This window comes from Canis lupus, chromosome 5 (genome assembly GCF_048164855.1).
Source record: "Canis lupus baileyi chromosome 5, mCanLup2.hap1, whole genome shotgun sequence".
NCBI classification, from domain to species: domain Eukaryota; kingdom Metazoa; phylum Chordata; class Mammalia; order Carnivora; family Canidae; genus Canis; species Canis lupus.
Window position 1 is genome coordinate 43,417,396 of NC_132842.1, and position 19,786 is coordinate 43,437,181.

Here is a 19,786-nt window from a genome sequence, read left to right on the forward strand (position 1 = left end):
AGGCAAAGACACACAGGTAGAGGGAGAAGCAGGCTCCATGCAGGGAGCCTGACGTGGGACTCGATCCCGGGACTCCAGGATCACGCCCCAGGCCAAAGGCAGGTGCTAAACCACTGAACCACCCAGGGATCCCCTCATGATAGAATTAGAAGGCAAAGAGAAGAAATGCATTTCAGGACATTATGAGGGAAATATTGGTAGCCAAGAGATAAGATTCATGTACCCTTATCTTTCCTGTTCTTTAACTCTTACTCCCTAATTTCCTAAGGATGAAAACCTGGAACTGATAATGCTTTGGAAGTGATCAATTGCCAAATCTTGTGTGGGAGAACCTATCCTAATTTACCACTGACTTTTTTAACCTCCAGCAGGTTACCTCATCTAGCTGATGGCTATTCAACTCACACCTCCTTCTAGACCTTCCTTCCTCCTTGCTCCTCATTTAAGCCAGAACCATGCTCTGTTCCAACTTCTTAAACTTTTAACAACTCCTAAATCTCCCTGCTTTGCATTAAATTTTTAAAATGGGTTTTATATTTCCATATATTTAACATTTTGCTAGTATTTAATACTACAAATATATCATTCCTCTTGTGTAATATCCTACAGAAGTAAGAAATTCCAGGTGAACCTGTAAGGTATCCTTATTAAATATCTTTTGGGGAGCCTGGGTGGCTCAGTTGGTTGAGCATCTGACTCTTAGTTTTTGCTCGGCTCATGGTCTCGGAGTTGTGGGATTGAGCCTCAAGTTGGGCTCTGCACTCACTGTGGAGTCTGCTTGAGATTCTCTCTCTGCCCCTTCCCCCACTCATATGCACATTTTCTCTCAGATAATTAAAACCTTTTATAAATATTTTTTATTTCATTATGTGAATCTCATTTTACTTTATTGAACTTTCTTTATACTTCAGATTGCAATAGATATTAAATCTGCAAAGCGAGAACTAAAGAAAGCAAGAACTGTCCTACAAATGGATGAGCTCAAATGTCGCAAACGTGTTTTAAGAAGGTTGGGATTTGCTACTTCTTCTGATGTCATAGAGATGAAAGGACGAGTGGCTTGTGAGATAAGCAGGTAAAACCTGGTTCTAGAAAACTGATTTTAAAATGAGAGACTGTTTCTATATGAAGGCTATAAATCTTTCAGAAAAAAAGCTATCTTAAAAATACAAAGTTTGTAAAATACCTTACATAGTAAATAGAGTTTTTGATAATGAAATTGAGAAACTAGAAAAAGAGAATTTTAAAAAATCTCTTCCATTTCACTATTTAAGACCAATGCAATTAGCATTTTGATATATTTCCTTTTTATTTTAATGCATTGTGTATTTTTTACATATTTGTGATCTTCGTTTATACAAGATTTTGTATTCTTAATTCTTTTTCAGTTATGAACATTTTCCCACTTTAAACTTAGTCTGATAACCATTATCCTATATGTATAGGAGATGTTATTAAAAAGTCTTGGACTGGGGATCCCTGGGTGGCTCAGCGGTTTGGCGCCTGCCTTTGGCCCAGGGCGCGATCCTAGAGTCCTGGGATGAGTCCTGCGTTGGGCTCCCAGCATGGAGCCTGCTTCTCCCTCTGCCTGTGTCTCTGCCTCTCTTTCTCTCTATGTCTATCATGAATTTAAAAAAAAAAAAAAAAAGTCTTGGGCTAAGGGAATTACAGCACAGCATTTTATAGGACATAGCACAAAACTTGAATTTAAGATACTATTTTGGTGATCTTTTGACATACTGCAAATAACCTTAAAACTAAATTAATTAACCACAGCAGTCATTTTATTCTTGTGGTTTCTGTGGGTCAGAAATTCAGGAAGGGCCTATTGAATGGTTCTGGCTCAGGATCCCATGTGATTTCCATTAGCTTGAAGAGAATTCTTGTTTTGTCCATAGTTATAACCATTATTCTCATTTAGTTCATTAAAGATGTTTTTTGCAGCAGTTTCTTGTGTTTTTACCATGGCCCTATATTGGATGGGTTGGAGAATTATAGGCCTTGTATATGGTTTTAGACATTTCTGGGGAAGACTTATTCGTATTATACTTGTTGATTGTTTAGTTTGGATGTTAAGAACTCATGTCTAACAGGGGCCAGAAGGAAACAGTGTGGTAACCAGAACAATTCTTGGCCACCAAAAGGGGGCAGCAACTACCCAGCCCCAATTATTACAGAATAATGTGATAACAGATTTTTCAATTTAGAAAAGCCAAAAATCCAGAATTTTAGGTGAAATCCCTTGGTTTTTTAATTGTTCACAAACTAATTCAGAATTACTTTTTTAGTCACTGTGTGAACCAGATGTATCATTTGTTCAAGTTAGATTTGGTGCTTTGGCTTCTAGTTTTCCTTAAACCTGCTTCCTACTTTGTAATTAAAGAGTTGTAGGCATCATAAGGTTAATAATTTACCCAGGTCTAGATCTAAAGCTAGACCACAGCACTGGTTTACTAATTCAAATGCCAGAATTAATGTTACTGGAATTATTTCTTTGTAATATTATACAGTATTTAACAATCAACAAAGAAATCTTCTCTTAGGTATCTGTAGCTGGATTGAGTCTTGGGATGATAGTATTGATTTTATTCTAAAATAAGACTTTAGAGAGATAGAACAGTATCACATATGCAAGTATGTTAATTTTCCCCAGTATTTGCTTCTCCATCTGATCTCTTTCTTTCTAAATTAAGACCCAGCCACTAACAGCAAAAACTTGGGAGTCCTCCTAGACTCCTCCCCTTCTCTCTCTCTCTCTTTCATCTTCCTGAGTGTTTCCTCTACCTCTGTGCTGTTTTAACTCTTCCCACTAATATGCCTTCAGTATTTCTTGCCAGAGCATGGCAGAAGCTGTCATTTTTGGATCTCCTGTCTTGAGTATAACCTATACTTTATACTTTCTCAGTATTCTTTCCACAGTACAGATCCTATCATTTCATTCTTTTGGTAAAAGTCTTTCAGTTATTCCCTATTGCTTTTTTTTCCCCCTATTGCTTTTAGAATAAATTCCATAATTTAGTGTGTTGTTGGCCTTTCCTTTCTAGCCACATCCCACACTGTTTCTTTAAACGCTTAGCCTGACCTTTTCCTCACTCCCACTGCAAATCCTAATTCCTACATATTTTTTCCTAGATCTTGTGAAACTTGCTGTGAATTTCTCCAGTCTTATTTTAAGCTCTTCAACTTGATATTTGCACAATTACCTGTATAACCTGTTAGATCACTCTCCTGTGATTATCTTTCTTTTTTTTTTTTTTAAAGATTTATTTGTTTATTTATGATAGTCACAGAGAGAGGGAGAAAGAGAGAGAGAGAGAGAAGAGAGGCAGAGACATAGGCAGAGGGAGAAGCAGGCTTCATGCCGGGAGCCCGATGCGGGACTCGATTCCAGGACTGCAGGATCGCGCCTGGGCCAAAGGCAGGCACTAAACCGCTGAGCCACCCAGGGATCCCCCGTGTGATTATCTTTCTTGTCTGCCTCGCACCTTACTGGTGTGTATATAGTAATATGTAATTCCTTGAAGTAGTCTTGCCTTACTTGTATTGTCCTCTTTGCTTTACTTAACTCTCATTTTACCATCAGCCCAAATTTAATTTTTTACTTTATTTTTGAGTAGCTAAAACTATAAAGATTGATAGGGGCACCTGGGTGGCTCGGCGGTTGAGCATCTCCTTTTGGCTCAGGTCGTGATCCTGGGGTCCTGGGATTGAGTCCCCATTGGGCTCCCTGCAGGGAGCCTGCTTCTCCTTCTGCCTGTGTCTCTGCCTGCCTCATGAATAAATAAATAAAATCTTAAAAAAAAAAAAAAAAAGATTGATGGTCATGACTTTTTTAGAAATAAAAAAATAAAGTTTACTTGTATTTTTTTTTTTTTAAATAGAGGTAACACCCTCACAATTACCAAATGGGTTTTTGTTTTTTTTTCAAATGGGTTTTTTTAAACCCTTTTATAAATATTGTGGAACCTTGATTATAGAAATCTAGAAACACTATATTTGTAGTCTTTTGTAGCTTCCATTGAACACAGTTGAGAATTCAGAATTTTTTGTTTTCCACGCATGATGACAAAGAGAAAACAGGAGAGATATTTTGCAATTATTACACAAATCAGAAGACAACGTGATGATGATGAAATTAATCGTAAAAGCAAAATTGTAGGTAATTCTCAAACTCAAGAATCAGTGAGTGAATAATATATCTCTAAGGACAAAAGGAAAGTTTTAAGATTCTTTTTTTTTTTTTTTTTTTTTTTTTTTTTTTAGTTTTAAGATTCTTATTCTTTTACTTTCCTTTCTGTTCAACAGGCAGGAGTTATGTAATATTTTGTGCTAAACACTTGGCCCATCCCATTTTATAAGGACTTATTATAGTAGTCTTATCTTTTATGATTTGTTTGCTAAATTGTCATTGGTATGGTTTATAAGCGGTCAAATACAATTGTAAATACAAGGAAATTGGTAAGAACAAGATGGGGAGATTTTTAAAAATCTGTTGGGTAATACAAACCTGAATATGAGAATGTACAATTATAGAGCAAAAAGGATGGCCTTCCTCTTCATCAGGATTACAATTTGTAAAACTTTTTAAGGGTAGTAGGAATCAAAAAAAAAGGATAAGCTTACACTTTAAAAGAGATTGATTGACTGATTGATTGATTTATGATTTTATTTATTTATTCATGAGAGCCAGGCAGAGGGAGAAGCAGGCTCCATGCAGGGAGCCTGATGCGGAACTCGATTCCGGGACTCCAGGATCATGTCCTGAGCCGAAGGCAGACACTCAACTGCTGAGCCACCCAGGCATCCCTAAAAGAGATAAATTTAAAATCTACAGTCAGTAGTATGTTTTGATAGTGTTAAGTGCAGGAGAAAAACAGAAGTAATGATAAGCTAGTATCGGGGCATCTGGGTGACTCAGTGGTGGAGCATCTGACTTTGGCTCAGGTCATGATCCCAGGGTTCTGAGATCAAGTCCCACATCAGGTTCCCCATAGGGAGCCTGCTTCTCTCTCTGCCTATGTCTCTGCCTCTCTGTGTGTCTCTCATGAATAAATAAATAAAAACTTTTTTAAAAGTGATAAGCTAGTACCTATTGGAGATGTATTTGAAATTTGGAATTGAACTTACTTATATGGGTATAATCCAGATTCATGGATAACAGTTGATTAGCAGCAATTAGTTGCATTTAAAGCCATTGGCCATTTGGTATATATGTTCTCAGCACTGGGAATGCAGTGTGTGTCTTTATTAAGATTTCTAATGAAATTGGTTTTTATTATCCCTTTGTTTTATAAATTATTTTTTATACAGCTTAAAAACAATTAAATTGATCCTTGAACCCAGAGAAAAAGTAGTGATGACTTTTATAAAAGTAAACTGATAGTTAAGAAATAGTAGCTCTTTATTTCAGTAAACCATTTGCATTTTGGTGTTTGCTAGAATGGGATTTTTACATGAAATAACCATTTTACATTTATTATTGATACATTGGAAAGTATAAGGCCTGCCATTTTCTTAAATAAATCTTTGTTATTCCTCATTGATAACTTCTCATGGTCAAATAATAGATTTTATTTAAAAACTATACATTTAAAAAAAAACTATACATTTCAAGGTACCTAGGTGTCTCAGTCCATTAAGTATCTGCCTTCTGCTCAGGTCATGATCCTAGAGTCCTAGGATTGAGTCCCTCATCGGGCTTCCCTGCTCGGCAGGAGTCTACTTCTCCTCTAACCCTCCTTCGTCTTATCCATTCTCTCTCTCAAATAAATAAAATCCTTCTTAAAAACTTTGTACATTTTAAGCATGTGTGTATACCTTTTGTATTTGTATATTATGACATTTGAAAATTGCTCTCTTTTTTTTTTGTGGTGGTCTAGTGCTGATGAACTCCTTTTAACTGAGATGATGTTTAATGGCCTTTTCAATGACCTGTCTGCAGAACAGGCAACGGCACTCCTGAGCTGCTTTGTGTTTCAAGAGAATGTGAGTTAATAGATTTTTAATGTACCTTATTAATTCACATATCCTGTAATTTAATTTTAATATGGATATTTTAATTACAAAAATGTTTCATATTTACATATTATGGATAATGTTAATTAGAAATCACTATCCTTAATACAAATATAGTAAGAATGTATTAAATAATTAAATACATATTATCAGAAAGGAGAATGAAATAAGATTTTTTTGGTGGATAGTCATCATTAACCATATTCCAAGCTTTAAATTTGTTCTGTTACTCAATGTATTGTTTGAAGACCTGGTCTGATCAGATAGTCCTAGAAAGAAAAGGATGAATGAATGAAAATAAAATTAGGCAAAAGACTGAAAATAAAAGGGGATAGTGAGGTTAAATTAGTATCACTCCTCCCAGTAATGGAGAACAACCATGAAGCAACTGATTCTCCAAGCAGCTGAAGTCTTACTTGGTCATAGGTGAGGTTTGAGGTAGAGGCTGTAGGATTCTCACTGCTGGTTTTGCAGTAATTTTTTTCATTAAAGTAGTCAATTCACTATCAGCAGCTCTTCAAAACCTGAAGGGACGCCTGGGTGGCTCAGCGGTTGAGCATCTGTCTGCCTTTGGCTCAGGTCATGATCTCCAAATCCTGAAATTGAGCCCTATATCAGGCTCCCAGCTCAGCAGGGAGTCTACTTCTCCCACTCCCACTTCTGCTCTATCTCAAATGAATAAATAAAAATCTTTAAAAAATATTTGTCAAATTCTCTTTGAAAAGCCCTAAGATTTGAAGATGATTTGGGGAGTGATGCTCTTCTGCCTGTGTCTTATAGCTAATTTCTTTTTTTTTTTTTATGTGGCACTATAAAATTTCTATTTTCTGAGAGCCCAAGTATGTTACTTCTTCAAAGGAGTGTGCTTAACCAAACCATAATTCTGAAATTTGTGGGCAAGATGTCACTATATGTGGTTAATTAAGATTTGTTCAGTGAAACCACACTGTGTTATATGTATCATCAATTCTTATGGTGGTGCCTTTCAACATCAAGATGGAAAATTATACTAAAAGTGACATGGAATTTTGTTGATACTTTTTAAAGAATGTTTTCTAGCCAGATGGAAAGGTTAAACATAGTAAGGTACTTGTTATAAATATGAAAAAGTCTGCTTAATATATTAACTTCTTTTTAGAAATGTGTTCTTCCTAAAACTGTGTCCTTGCATTTTTTATATCATTAAAAGTAATTTAAAGATGATGATCTTTAGAGTATAAATGTCAACTAACTACAAATATTTATTTAAAATCCATGTGTGCAATGCCCAGATCTGGGCACCAGAGATACAGCAGAAATTTTTTGCCTTCCTGATATTTATATGCTAGTAGATGAAGGTAAACAATAAAGAAATAAAGTACACACAGATTTTTGTCAAATGGTGAAGAAGGTTTTGGAGGAAAGTGAATCAGAAGGAGACAGATTGAAATCATTGGGATAGGGTTACTATTTTAAATAAAGTGATTAGTAAAGGCCTCATCAAGAGAGTGAAATTTGAATTGAGACTTAACGGAGAGATGAAGGAACGAACTGTAAACACTCCTGGTGGCAAAGGATTGGTGAAATCACACTTAGCTTGCTTATGTCAGGACCAGTGGCTTCTGTTTACATTGACGAGCCTAGGGAAGTGGTCAGTAACCATTAACTGTGAATGGACACAAAATCTAAGATGTTAAATAGTCTTGAGTTCACAAACTGAGAAATTGAGTTCATTGTGTCCATTTTGTTTTGTTTTTTTCATCATGCATCATGGTTTTTTGTTTTGTTTTTTGGGGACAGGAATAATACAGAACCTAAGTCATTATTTTATTGCATAATATACATATAATAGGTAAAACAAAACCAGTCCTGTCTAAATACTGATGCTTAAAATAAAGACATAACAGTTGCAACTAACCTATAATATCTTTTTAAGAAGTTTTACCTATAATTTAAATCCTGTCTCACACATGCATACATTCTTGTAATAATTTTATTTTTGTGTAAGGCTACTTTTGTCAGACTTTGTTCACAAATACTATCTTTAGTCACAATAGAATGGGTTTTGAGGATCTGACCTTTTATTTCTTTTTGACAGAGTAGGAGACCAACACATAAAAATCCAAGCCCCTTATCTAAGTTTATTTGCCCAGTTAGTATAGTAGTACCTGAAACTCCTATTATTCTGAGAACTGACAAATCTTTTACTAGTGGGAAGGTGATATTAAGAACACTAGCTCAGGTTAAACTTTAAGTTTCTCCTACTTTGTTAGAGACGTAGAAATATCTGGGTAAAATAAAAATTGATGGTACTACTTTTAATGTTCTTATGCCAAATTTTTAGTTTCCACAGAGTGAGAGAGTTGCCTAGGAGCCAAAATCATTTCAAAGTCAAACTGTAATAAAATAGTTTATAATAATTTTGATATAACTAAACTATGGATGTTTATAATATTTGTTCTCCCTACAGTCCATATGTGGCCACAGAAAATAACTGGTAAATTGTAAATTTAGCTATGTAATATTTTCCTCTGAAATGTAATAATATAATTTAGGATAAAAGGAGTGGTAATTTCATTTATATCAATTAAGGTCATTAAAAACTGTAAATGCTAATAACTAAGGTCTTATAATTTGACAGTGATGGATATCATGAAAACTTTGTTTTCTTTGTTGCAGCAGAAAGTATATACTGCATTTAAAACTTAGGTTTTTATATCCTTTTCTTTCATAGTCTAGTGAGATGCCCAAATTAACAGAGCAGTTAGCAGGACCACTTCGTCAAATGCAGGTAGGAATATTTTGAAATGCATATTTTATGAATAGTACATGTAAAATGAACATTTTTAACAGTCTTATCCTAGTGTTTATTATTCCACAGAGACCACTTCCTTCAAGATTAAATGTTACTTGATGTTAGTCTTGTCATTTATTAATTTTTTTTGTCTTGTCATTTATTCTGTTGGTAACATCTTTTGTGCTTTTTTTACTTTAATAATTAAACATTCTCCCCTACCAGTGTGATAAATTGTATTGAATTATTGAGTACAGAGTTAACACCTACATAATGTTGATAGGCAATATCAACAACTCAGTGCCTGCATTGTTTTCTTTGATATTAAGAATGGCATGTTGATGAACTAGGATTAGTTAGCTTAATTCTTTGTATGTTCTTGTTTACAATAAGGTTTTAAAATGTTTTATTCTAAGAAATTAATTATTCCTGGGTCCTCAAAGCCCCAGTAGTTTATAATAATGAATTTGTGTGTTTTATGATTTTCTTAAGATGAACTGATTTTATCTGTTTTCAACATTAGACAGCACGACAGGGAAAGATGAACTATATGACACTGCAAGAGAAGAAAAGTGTATCATAAAAAGAGCCTTTTCAGTGGAACATTTAATATTCCTTATTACTAAGAAATTTAAACTTTCAGAACTGGAGGAATTTACAAAGGACTAGGTGGTTTTGACCTTTTATATTACCAAGGAGAAAAGAGTGAATCTGAATATATCATTGTGAGGGGAAAAAATAAGATTTCTATTTCTTAAAGCATTATTGGGGAAAAATATTATTTTGCCATAGGATTTGTGGTTTTCTAAATCTGTTTTGTTACTGACATCTTTGGGGTTTTTTGGTTGTTGTTAATGAAATACTTAGAGATTAGTTAAATGCTACTCTTAAATGATTTTAATGAAGAGTTTCTATTTTTTTATATAGAAAACGTTTCACTGGATGAAAATCATGCTTTTGATAAATTTTTCTTAATTACTTCATTGTAATTGGGGAAACATTACAGTTGGGGAAACAACTACAGTGGAAGGCCACTGTCACGACTTAGAAGCACAGAATATCCAAGCTGTGGACATTTAGGAAGAAAAAGGGACCTTGTGGAATTTTGGCTCTGGGAACCTAAAGAAAACAAGTACAGGGGAGATTATAAGTAAGAAGTAAGAAATGTAAAGTAATCTTCTGTTTTCAAAGGAATGTGCTAAAAGAATTGCAAAAGTTTCGGCAGAAGCCAAACTGGAGATTGATGAGGAAACTTACCTAAACTCATTCAAACCTCACTTAATGGATGTAGTATATACCTGGGCAACAGGCGCTACATTTGCCCATATCTGCAAAATGACAGATGTCTTCGAAGGTATGTTTAAATTTTCTCTCTCTCTCTCTCTCTATATATATATACGTTCCTTTCTGATACAAAAATATACTTAGTTAGGATGGCATTGTTTTAACTAAACAAGAATAATACATTATTTGTAGTTTTTGGTAATAAATTGGAATGGTAATGTCATCACAGATGATCCTAGTAAGTTACGTTTGTGTCAGTTTTTTTAATCTCTTGGCAGTTATCTAAAGGCTTACTATATTAATTCCACTAAAAGACAGCAGAGCTGAAAATGCTGTCCATCACTGCATTTCTAATAACAGACTTGGCTTCAGTGAGATTACTTAAGCATGAATCAATTAATGAGCAGAATTTTAAAAGACTGAAGAATAATTGTTACTCAACTGAAGAGAAATTTTAAATGAAAAAAGAAAGGCAGAGGGAAATAAAAGAAATAATCATTATAAAAAGCAAAAAAAAAAAAACCCACAATATCTAAAGAAGACCATTTTTAAAATGTTTTATTTATTTCAAAATGATTGGCTTATATAGAAATTTATAATGGTGAATGATATTTACCAAATTGGATATTTACATTGAACTCTTTAAAAATTAAATGAGTTTGGATTTCAGAAATTATTATAAGAATATTTAAAATGCTATTATTTGTAGCTGTATTTTAAGAAAAATTCTATTTTTGACACATCAGTATTACATGCTTTTCAACTGATAGTATTAAAGACTAAGAGATTACTGAATTTATGAATCATGGGTTTTTATGATGCATAGGTCAAACATATCTGCAGTAGAATATTAAAATTTTCAACTATGACATTGAACTTCGTGGGATTTAAGGTTTATTAAGTGACTACTGTGTGCCAGGCACTGTGCAATAAGCACTTTATATAATTTAGATGTAATCAATCACCAAAATGGCAGCTTAGGGTAGATACTATTTCTTTTTTTTTTTTTTTTCTTTTTTTTTTTTTAAGATTTTATTTATTTATTCATGAGAGACAGAGAGAGAGAGGCAGAGACACAGGCAGAGGGAGAAGCAGGCTCCATGCAGGGAGCCTGACATGGGACTCGATCCCGGGTCTCCAGGATCATGACCTGGGCCGAAGGCAGCGTTAAACCGCTGAGCCACCCGGGCTGCCCGTAGATACTATTTCTACTTTGCACAAGGAAGCTGAGTTTTTAAAAAGTAAATAATTTGCCCAAGGTGATGGAGGTGTGGAATATGATGGCACTATGATTTGAGCCCCGGCCTCTGTGATTACAAGTCACATAATAGTTGATAACTTTAAGCACCATATAATGCTTTATCCTTTAATTTTGGATCACCTAGAGACTTCTCAAATGCTAACCTAGATTGTACCATGTCCATCCACTGACAGTTCATGCTTGTAGGAGTGGCAAGATGGTCTGTAATAGTTCACGGTGAAGAGCAATAGCTGAGGATATGAGAAGAGGGAAGCACGACATTTGGCTCACTTGTATACACTGTCTTTGCCTGTAGGAACCTAGGTACATATATAACAGCTTGTGTGTTATGAAGGTGCAAAGGCAGTCATACATACAGCACCCCCACTCTTCAGTCTGGCATCTTTTTGGAACATAAGGATGAAACTAATGACTGTTCTTGCCTAAATAATTCTAAGACTTGTTAATAGCTCATATTTATAGAATATCTGCTTCTTTGAGAAGTCAGACACAGTGACATAATAATGGTTCATAGTGGAGAACAGTTTGAAGAAAAATCAAGAAGCAACAGACCTGCATATTTAGGGAGGCCTATAAAATTATCTTTGTGGACTGTTTTTTCTGTTCTTTGTACTTAAATGGAAGAGTTTGCACAGTATGGAGAAAGAGATCTGAAACTGCTAATATTGAAGAGAGTTTGTAGTTATCCAGAACATACTGGCATTCCTGAAATCGATTTCCCCCCTTTCAGTTCCTTGAGGCTATTTCTATATCACATTTTGCGTGAGGAGTCAAAGTTGGAAAATCTGAGGAATTCAGTTTGTAACTATAATTTGAAGTTGAGGATACCATCAGCGTAATCTTCCATGGTTTTCTGGTCTGGGTGCCATTATATTAGCTACACTTTTTCTAAAATTGGGATGGACTATATATTAACTCTTAAAAACATAAACAGCGAAAAAATAACTAAGAACCTTGATTTAGGGATCCCTGGGTGGCGCAGCGGTTTGGCGCCTGCCTTTGGCCCAGGGCGCGATCCTGGAGACCCGGGATCGAATCCCACATCAGGCTCCCGGTGCATGGAGCCTGCTTCTCCCTCTGCCTATGTCTCTGCCTCTCTCTCTCTCTGTGACTATCATAAATAAATAAAAATTAAAAAAAAAAAAAAAAGAACCTTGATTTATATAGGAGAGTGTTTCCTTTTTCCATCATACTATGTGCCTCTCCCTTTTTTTACCATGCTATTATTGAGTTCTTCTATTTCAGAATAGCCATTCTCTCCTCATCTTGTTGCTGTACGTGCTTTATATAATTGGAAAAATACTGTAATCAAAGGTCTAGCCCATAGTACATTGTGTCTTTACTTTTATGGGCAGAAAATGATTGCATTGAAACTTTAAAATTCCCTTCACTCAAACCATATTTGTTTCCAGTTAGATTATAAATTTTCTTTTTGTGAAAATAAGTGATCATTTCATGTCATGAGCTCCAGAAGTAGTTTTAAGTATTTTTCAAAATTAACTGGCACAGTATGTTTGAGGGGATGCCTACTGCAAGAGAGGAGCTAATATTGTGATTCAGTTGAAGAATTTTGAAGACTTCATACAAGTAATTATCTCCTCTGTTATCACCCTGGAAAAAATGATAAAAATGTGGCTGCTGCTTATTTCTGTCAAACTAAGTTGGAAGAACAATTTAAAACAGTACTTGTAGAGGTTCAAACCTATGGTTTCAGTCTAAATCATAGAGTAGAGCCACTGTAAGCTTTCAGGGGCCATTAAATTTTATTTCTATCTCTATAGAAACAATATTGTACTCTTGACTACACATGAAGGACTTGCTTTTCACTTACTTTGTCACAGGAGCTCTCCTAATGACATGTGCTATCACTTGAAACTTTACCATGTAGTGCATTCCCACATGGTGCTTTGAGTAAATGCTCTTCTCAAACACCTTTCAGCTGGCAGTTTTACCCTTCCCTTAGTCAGGCTACCTCAGCCTCCTAAGGGATTTTCCAGTGGATTTGTTCTTAGAAATACTTTTGCTAATAATAATAAAGTAACCATTTATTAACATGTATCATTTCTCTTCCACTTTTGGCAACATTTTAGTACTAAATTATGTAGAAATTAGTACTTGATACTTACGCATTTGATGAATAATACTGAGACCCTAGTGGGGATCAGGGACTAGGTGCATCATGAACAGCAGTCTCTGCCTTCCAGAAAGGATTTAGCCTGAGCTGGAATCAAGTGGTAGATAGTTGCAGGAAAATACATTTGTGATCCTGACCTCAGGTCAGACTCATTAAAAACACCTAGATGTTAAAGTTTAACTTTATTAAGTGAGATTCGAGACATGAACTATGGAGGACAACTTTGTAAAATGCTCCAGAAAGCTGGAGGTAGAAACACTGTTCAGAGAAAGGTGTTGCTTTCCATCCTCAATGAAAATTATACTGTCCTGTTCAAGCACCAGATGAATCTGATGATTGCATGTGTGCCCGAATGTCCGTCAGTGGGTGAATAAATTGTGGTGTGTCAGTGTAATGTAGTATTTAGCTATAGGAGGAATGAAGTACTGATTAATGCTAAAATGTAGATGAACTTTGGACACACAGGTTCTGAGTTAAAATAAAGGCAGACCCAGAGGCAACCTTATTGTAGGATTCCACTTACATGAAATGTCTGGGATAGACAAACCCATAAAGATGAAGTAAATTAAGTAGTTGTCATGGGCCAGGGGCTAGTGTAGGAAGCGAAATTGAATTCTGACTAATCACTACCTTTTGTGTGTGTGTGTGACAAAATACACGTAATTATATAATTCACCATTTTATTTTTATTTTTTAAAGATTTTATTCATAAGAGACAGAGAGAGAGAGAGAGAGGCAGAGACACAGGCAGAGGGAGAAGCAGGCTCCATGCAGGGAGCCCGATGCAGGACTCGATCCTGGGTCTCCAGGATCACGCCCTGGGCTGAAGGTGGCGCTAAACCGGCTACCGGGGCTGCCCTAATTCACCATTTTAAATGTGCAATTCAGTGTCATTGATCTTTTTTAACCTCAGATTTACATCACCATTCTGGAAAAATTCACATTGAGATATAATTCACAGACCATAAAATCCACCCTTTTTAATTAGGTTTACTATTCAATGGTTTTTAGTGTATTCAGAGTTGTACAACAGTAATCACTATTTAATTTTATAATCTTATCACCCACAAAGAAGTCACTCCTAACTGCTAATACAGTCCCTCACTTAGTAAATGGCACAGCTGAACTGTAATCCCTGGTCTTTCTACTTTAAGAGACAGTGGATATGGCATGTCAGGCGTCTACTGTAGCTCTGCCGCCTACTTTGTAGGTGATCACTTGTGCATCATTGGAAAGGGAGAAACCATTAGGCCTGTCTTCTTTATCTAGAAACTCATGTACCTTATGCTTTCCATTCCAGAGGATAGCCCCTTCCCCCATTGCTCTGAATCTCAGAGCCTTGCTCCACTCTTTTCTGCACCCTCCTCAATATTGCCGTATTAGGATATAAATATGCTTATAGTTTTCATACACACCTTTTTCAGCTACCAACATAATGTAGTGGTTAAGAGCAATAGGTATTTTGTTGTCCTCATCCTAAGGAATAAGAATTCCTTTTATAGCCAGGCTCAGAAAGAGTAATTGAGAATAGACAGACCCTCTTTAGTTCGTACCCCCCATTTCCATCTTGATTCAGTAGTTTGCTGAAATTACTAGAAGACACCAGTGACTTTCTGATTGCCAAATTCACAAAACAGACTCCTTTATTTGACTGCATCCTACTTGCCAATTTTTACAGAAATGAAGAGCTTTAGAGTAAGGCCTAAAAATCTTATAAAATATATATATATATAGGACCTGGGTACCTCCGTCACTTAAGCAGCTGACTCATGGTTTTGGCTGTTATGATTTCAGGGGCCTAGCATCAAGCCCTATGTCGGGGTCTGTGCTCCTCGGGAAGTCTGCTTGAGGATTCTCTCCCTTTCCTTCTCCTTTGCCCTTCCCTCCACTTGCACATACGTGCATTCTCGCTCTCTCAAATAATCTTTTTTAAAAACAAAAGATTTAGAATTTTCTGATTTTTAATGTATAAACTAAATCTAATTATAAGTTGAACTATATAGGGGCACCTGGGTGGCTCAGTGGTTGTGTCTGCCTTTGGCTCAGGTCGTGATCTGGGGGTCCTGAGATCGAGTCCTACATTGAACTCCCTGCACGGAGCCTGCTTCCTCCTCTGCCCATGTCTCTGCCTCTCTCTCTTTGTGTCTTTCATGAATAAATAAAATGTTAAAATATATAAAGGAATACACATTTATTAAAGAAAATTTCCTAGAAATTATATTTATTTCTGCAAGGTACTATAATACAGTTTTTATGCTTGGGCTCTAGAATCTTTGGTCTGGATTCAAATCCTGATTTCCATCCTTTACTCCTCACTCTGACCATGGTCAAGTTATGTATGCAACTTCCCTTCTTTTCCCTCTTTGTAAAATGAGGATAATGACAGTACATGTCAAATTGTAGATGTCAAATGAGAAGTTTTACATGAAATATGTATTACAGACCTACCACAAAACAAGCACTCAGAAAATGTTGAACATCATCCTTCTTTCCTGAAACACATGCAGCCTCATTGCTTTCCTAGATGCCTAAGTGTCATTATAAACATCAGTAACTTTACTCTCCTGTAATACAATAAAGTCCTCAGGGTTATTATAAGATGTGTATGTATGTGATTGTTCGGATTTTACAGAATTTATGTCTCTGTTCTGGTTGCCATATCGCTATTACTCTATGTAGTAAAGACCCTTGCTAAGGTCCTAAATAATTGTGACAGAGTTGTGTTGTGGAAATAGGCTGTACTTGAGGGCTGCAGTTTTCTCCCAGAACTCTATGAACCTTTTAATGAGAGGACAACCAAAAAAAAAAAAAAAAAAGAAACCTATGGACTTTGAATATTTTGGCTAAAGGGCTATATCATGACTTTGTAGTCCTTCAGAGTTTTGCTTGAGAACAAAATTTGTACATTTATCTCAAGTGACATGAAATGAGGGCAGGCAGACTGTTTAAATAGTATTTATTATTATTGTGTTTCTTAGAAATGAGAATGGATGGAGTAAGGGCCTAGATCCCAGAGCTAATACCTCAGTGGCAGAATGTGGGCTAGAACCTGGGTCTCCCCTCTAGTCTTTTTTTTCCTCTAATTCCTGGTGCCCCCAGCCTACTCTTGTGAACCCAATCGAAAGTAGGTGAACATTCTATCTGTAGGAGATGGAAGGGTATTGTCCCTGTTTGTCTTTTAAGGTAACCTGTGTGTTGGTGATCTTCAGTACCAGTGTCCTCTCACAAACCTCCCCTAACATGAAATAGCACTGTTGTGTTCTCATTGCTCTGGCCCATAGGTGGGTTCTGCAGCCAGGAATGTTGTCCTTTGGGGTGTGGGCCCTTGTGCGGTATTATCTTTGGCTTTTGAATAGTCGCACCAGGAGAGACGGTGCTCTGCGTGAGCACTTGCTGCTGGATTATGCTGATTCTGTTGGGCAAATGGCTTTTATTTTTTCCTTTATCAAAGCTCAAGTTACATTCTCCTTTGAGTTAACTCTCCCCACTGTTAGTAAAAGATAACTTGAGGGGCACACACTATAATAAATCCAGGACTCTCTACCATTAGGCATGGAAAATTCAACTTTTTGCCTTTGTATTCTTCATAGTGCCTTTCAGGCAGCCAGTCAAGTCAGCTGCCTCATTTACTGCATGGGAAGTCCCTCAGAGTACTACTAGCTAATCATCCCATGTTCTCCTAGGTTTGCCTCTTAACAAAAGTTCTACTGTCCTGGTTATCTCCATTTTATAAATGATTTGTTTCCTTTTCTTTACAGGCAGCATAATTCGTTGTATGAGGCGCCTAGAAGAACTGCTTCGACAGATGTGTCAAGCAGCAAAAGCCATTGGAAACACTGAGCTGGAAAACAAATTTGCAGAAGGTCAGTATCCTGTATGTAAGCTCTGTTCCTGTTACTTAAGGCAGATCTTTTGAGCCTTGAGTTCTTGGCCATTATGTAGGAAGAGATTTTTCAGATCCTCTTCCTTAGAATGCCATGGAGGGCCATCTAGTAGTATTTAAACAGAATTTCTGAGTGTCTCTGGGAAAAAGTTTTGAGATTTTATACATAAGCATTTGTAAATATTTATTGTGCACTATTTGCAGGCATGGTTTTAAGCACCAGCAGATAACAGCAGTGAACAAAAAAACCCCACAAATCCCTGCCTTTATGGAGCTTAGCGTGGGGAGACATACAATAAACAAGTCAACAATTAAAATACTTCAGGTGGTAATAAGTCTACAGGAAAAGAAAGGACGAGACAATAGGAATTGAGGGATAGACCTAGGGCCTCCACTCAGAAGATGGTATTAAGGCTCCTCATGTATGCCTGAGAAGCATAAGCAACAGCAAGAGGCCAGTGTGGCTAGAGCCGAGTGAACAGTGAGTAGAGTAGTAGGAAGGAAAAAAGAGATGATCATGTTAGCCCCCAGCCTCGGCTTCTTCCTGAAGTGATTGGAGGTTTTGACCACAGGAGTGATGTGCTCTGGTTTGGATGTTATAAGGCAATTCTTGCTGTTGCATTGTAGAGAAGCCTGTAGATAGCAAGGTAGAAGTGGGGAGACCGGGGGGGGAAAAAAAAAAACCAGGATAGCCAGTCCAAGGTGGTAGCAATGGAAGTAGGCAGGAGGCAGGAGGGAGTATATAACATGCTTACAGTTTGTTCTGTCTCAATATTTGCTGTTGTAACTCACAGCCCTTTTTCTTGTCAAAGAACAGCAGCCACCTTTTGGCTCTGAGTGAGTTGCTCTTATAGTCACAACCCCTACCTAATGGTTTCTGCTGGTTAAGTGTCCTAAGAAGAGGTGTGCAAAAAAGTTTAGGTTTGTCCTGTCTCAGTTCAGAAAGAGTTTTACATAGTAAGTGAAAATACAGGGTCTCCTATGTACGCTGAAAATTCATACTTTTGGGTCAACTGAATGACTACTTTTGACGGTTTAGTCCTTTCCTCAGGAGTGTGTGCATAGCCTGAGACACCGGCACGCCCCCTGCACACACACACACAGACACAGGCTACTTCAGGGTCTAGAGTCACAAGAGCAGGAGTCTGGTTTCTAAGTTTCCCTGCTCTCAGAGGTGGCTGTGACATCCTGTGTTTTAGACCAGTAGGGTTTGGTATCATCAGGATTGTTGTATTAAAACCTGACCGGAGGGTAATTACAGTCTTTGTGGTCTTGGAAGTTTAAACCATATTTTCTTTTCTCTTAGGAATCACCAAAATCAAGAGAGATATTGTGTTTGCTGCCAGCCTCTACTTATAAAAAGTCAGATAAACGAATGTGGGATTTTAAATTTTATACCACCTGATCACAGTTGACTAGAAATGCTTTTACAGAAGTGTTGATTTGGTTCTCCCATCTCAAGGCAGTTGTACTCAACCATTTCAGTATGTATTATATTTAAATCAGGCATCATACTAAGAAATCGCATTATTACATACACATTTGTACATAAGCATTACATTTTTTTAATAAAAAATGTACAGGTGGGCATTGTTTTAGTGAAAGGCTTGAAATTTTTTTTAATGAACTTTGAGCTATTAGATAACCATTGTTAAATGTGACTATATACACACAGGTAAAGTGGGCGTCCAAGAGGTATAGCAGCAGCGGTCCCTTAAAGGCTTGTACACCAAGAAGAAAACTCATCCTCTTGGCCTTCTGGTTGCAATCATTTTCCTTTAGAAAGCGGGCCAGCTTTATCTGGGCACTCTGCTACCTTCAGGGTTGGTGATTGTTCCTAAAGTGATTTCCCGTCGTTGGTGTTTCATGCAGAGTTGTATGAGAGTCCTCCTCTTTCCTTTCTTTAAAAGGAGAATTTCTCTCCTTGAAGAAATCAGATACATACACCACCTATAGAGAACAAGTTATACTTAGAACGGGACAGAAGTATTTAATGAAGTAATTTAATTTTAAGAACCATATACAAGCAGTTTGCGAAAATAAATACAAACATTACAGGGTACAGAGAAAGGGTACAAAAAAATAAGTGACTAAAAGGAAGTTTTGTTAAAACAGATTTTCTAAATTGAGAGCTGCTTAGGTCTTGAGTAAAACAGGTTTAACTGTATTAAACTCAAGTTATTCTGCAATTCATACCCAAAACAAAACACTACACAGCCATAGCCTTTTACAAAAAAACATACAGTAGTAAGAGTTTTATAACTTTTGGAAAAAGCAACATAGTTTTTTTTCTTTTTTTTTTTTTTTATCTCCTGTCTATCCTACATGACTTAAAACCATTGGGATGATTACCCAGTAAAAATTACTGAGCCACATTATCTGCCTTTGGATAGTTTTTTCACTGGGACATGTTCTTTACTCAATCATCCCAATGTT

At 36.4% G+C, this 19,786-nt stretch overlaps 2 protein-coding genes across 12 annotated transcripts in view; one reads left to right on the plus strand and one right to left on the minus strand.

Moving 5' to 3' along the window:
• The window catches only part of MTREX (Mtr4 exosome RNA helicase), a 102,457-nt gene extending 83,517 nt beyond the window's left edge, over positions 1-18,940 (plus strand). For both annotated transcript variants that reach the window (XM_072826463.1, XM_072826464.1), the window contains 6 exons: positions 912-1,075; positions 5,880-5,985; positions 8,729-8,785; positions 9,980-10,142; positions 17,226-17,330; positions 18,657-18,940. In XM_072826463.1, the coding sequence (XP_072682564.1) occupies positions 912-1,075; positions 5,880-5,985; positions 8,729-8,785; positions 9,980-10,142; positions 17,226-17,330; positions 18,657-18,709 (648 nt within the window). In that variant the 3' untranslated portion in view covers positions 18,710-18,940. The remainder of the gene's footprint in view (positions 1-911; positions 1,076-5,879; positions 5,986-8,728; positions 8,786-9,979; positions 10,143-17,225; positions 17,331-18,656) is intronic.
• Positions 17,509-19,786, minus strand: part of PLPP1 (phospholipid phosphatase 1) — a 96,045-nt gene continuing 93,767 nt past the window's right edge. For 9 of the 10 annotated variants that reach the window (XM_072826472.1, XM_072826477.1, XM_072826469.1 and 6 more), the window contains one exon: positions 18,892-19,300. In XM_072826472.1, coding sequence (XP_072682573.1) covers positions 19,169-19,300 — 132 coding nt within the window. In that variant the 3' untranslated portion in view covers positions 18,892-19,168. Of the gene's footprint in view, positions 19,301-19,786 lie in introns of all 10 variants that reach the window. The other variant, XM_072826466.1, reaches the window with a different exon arrangement.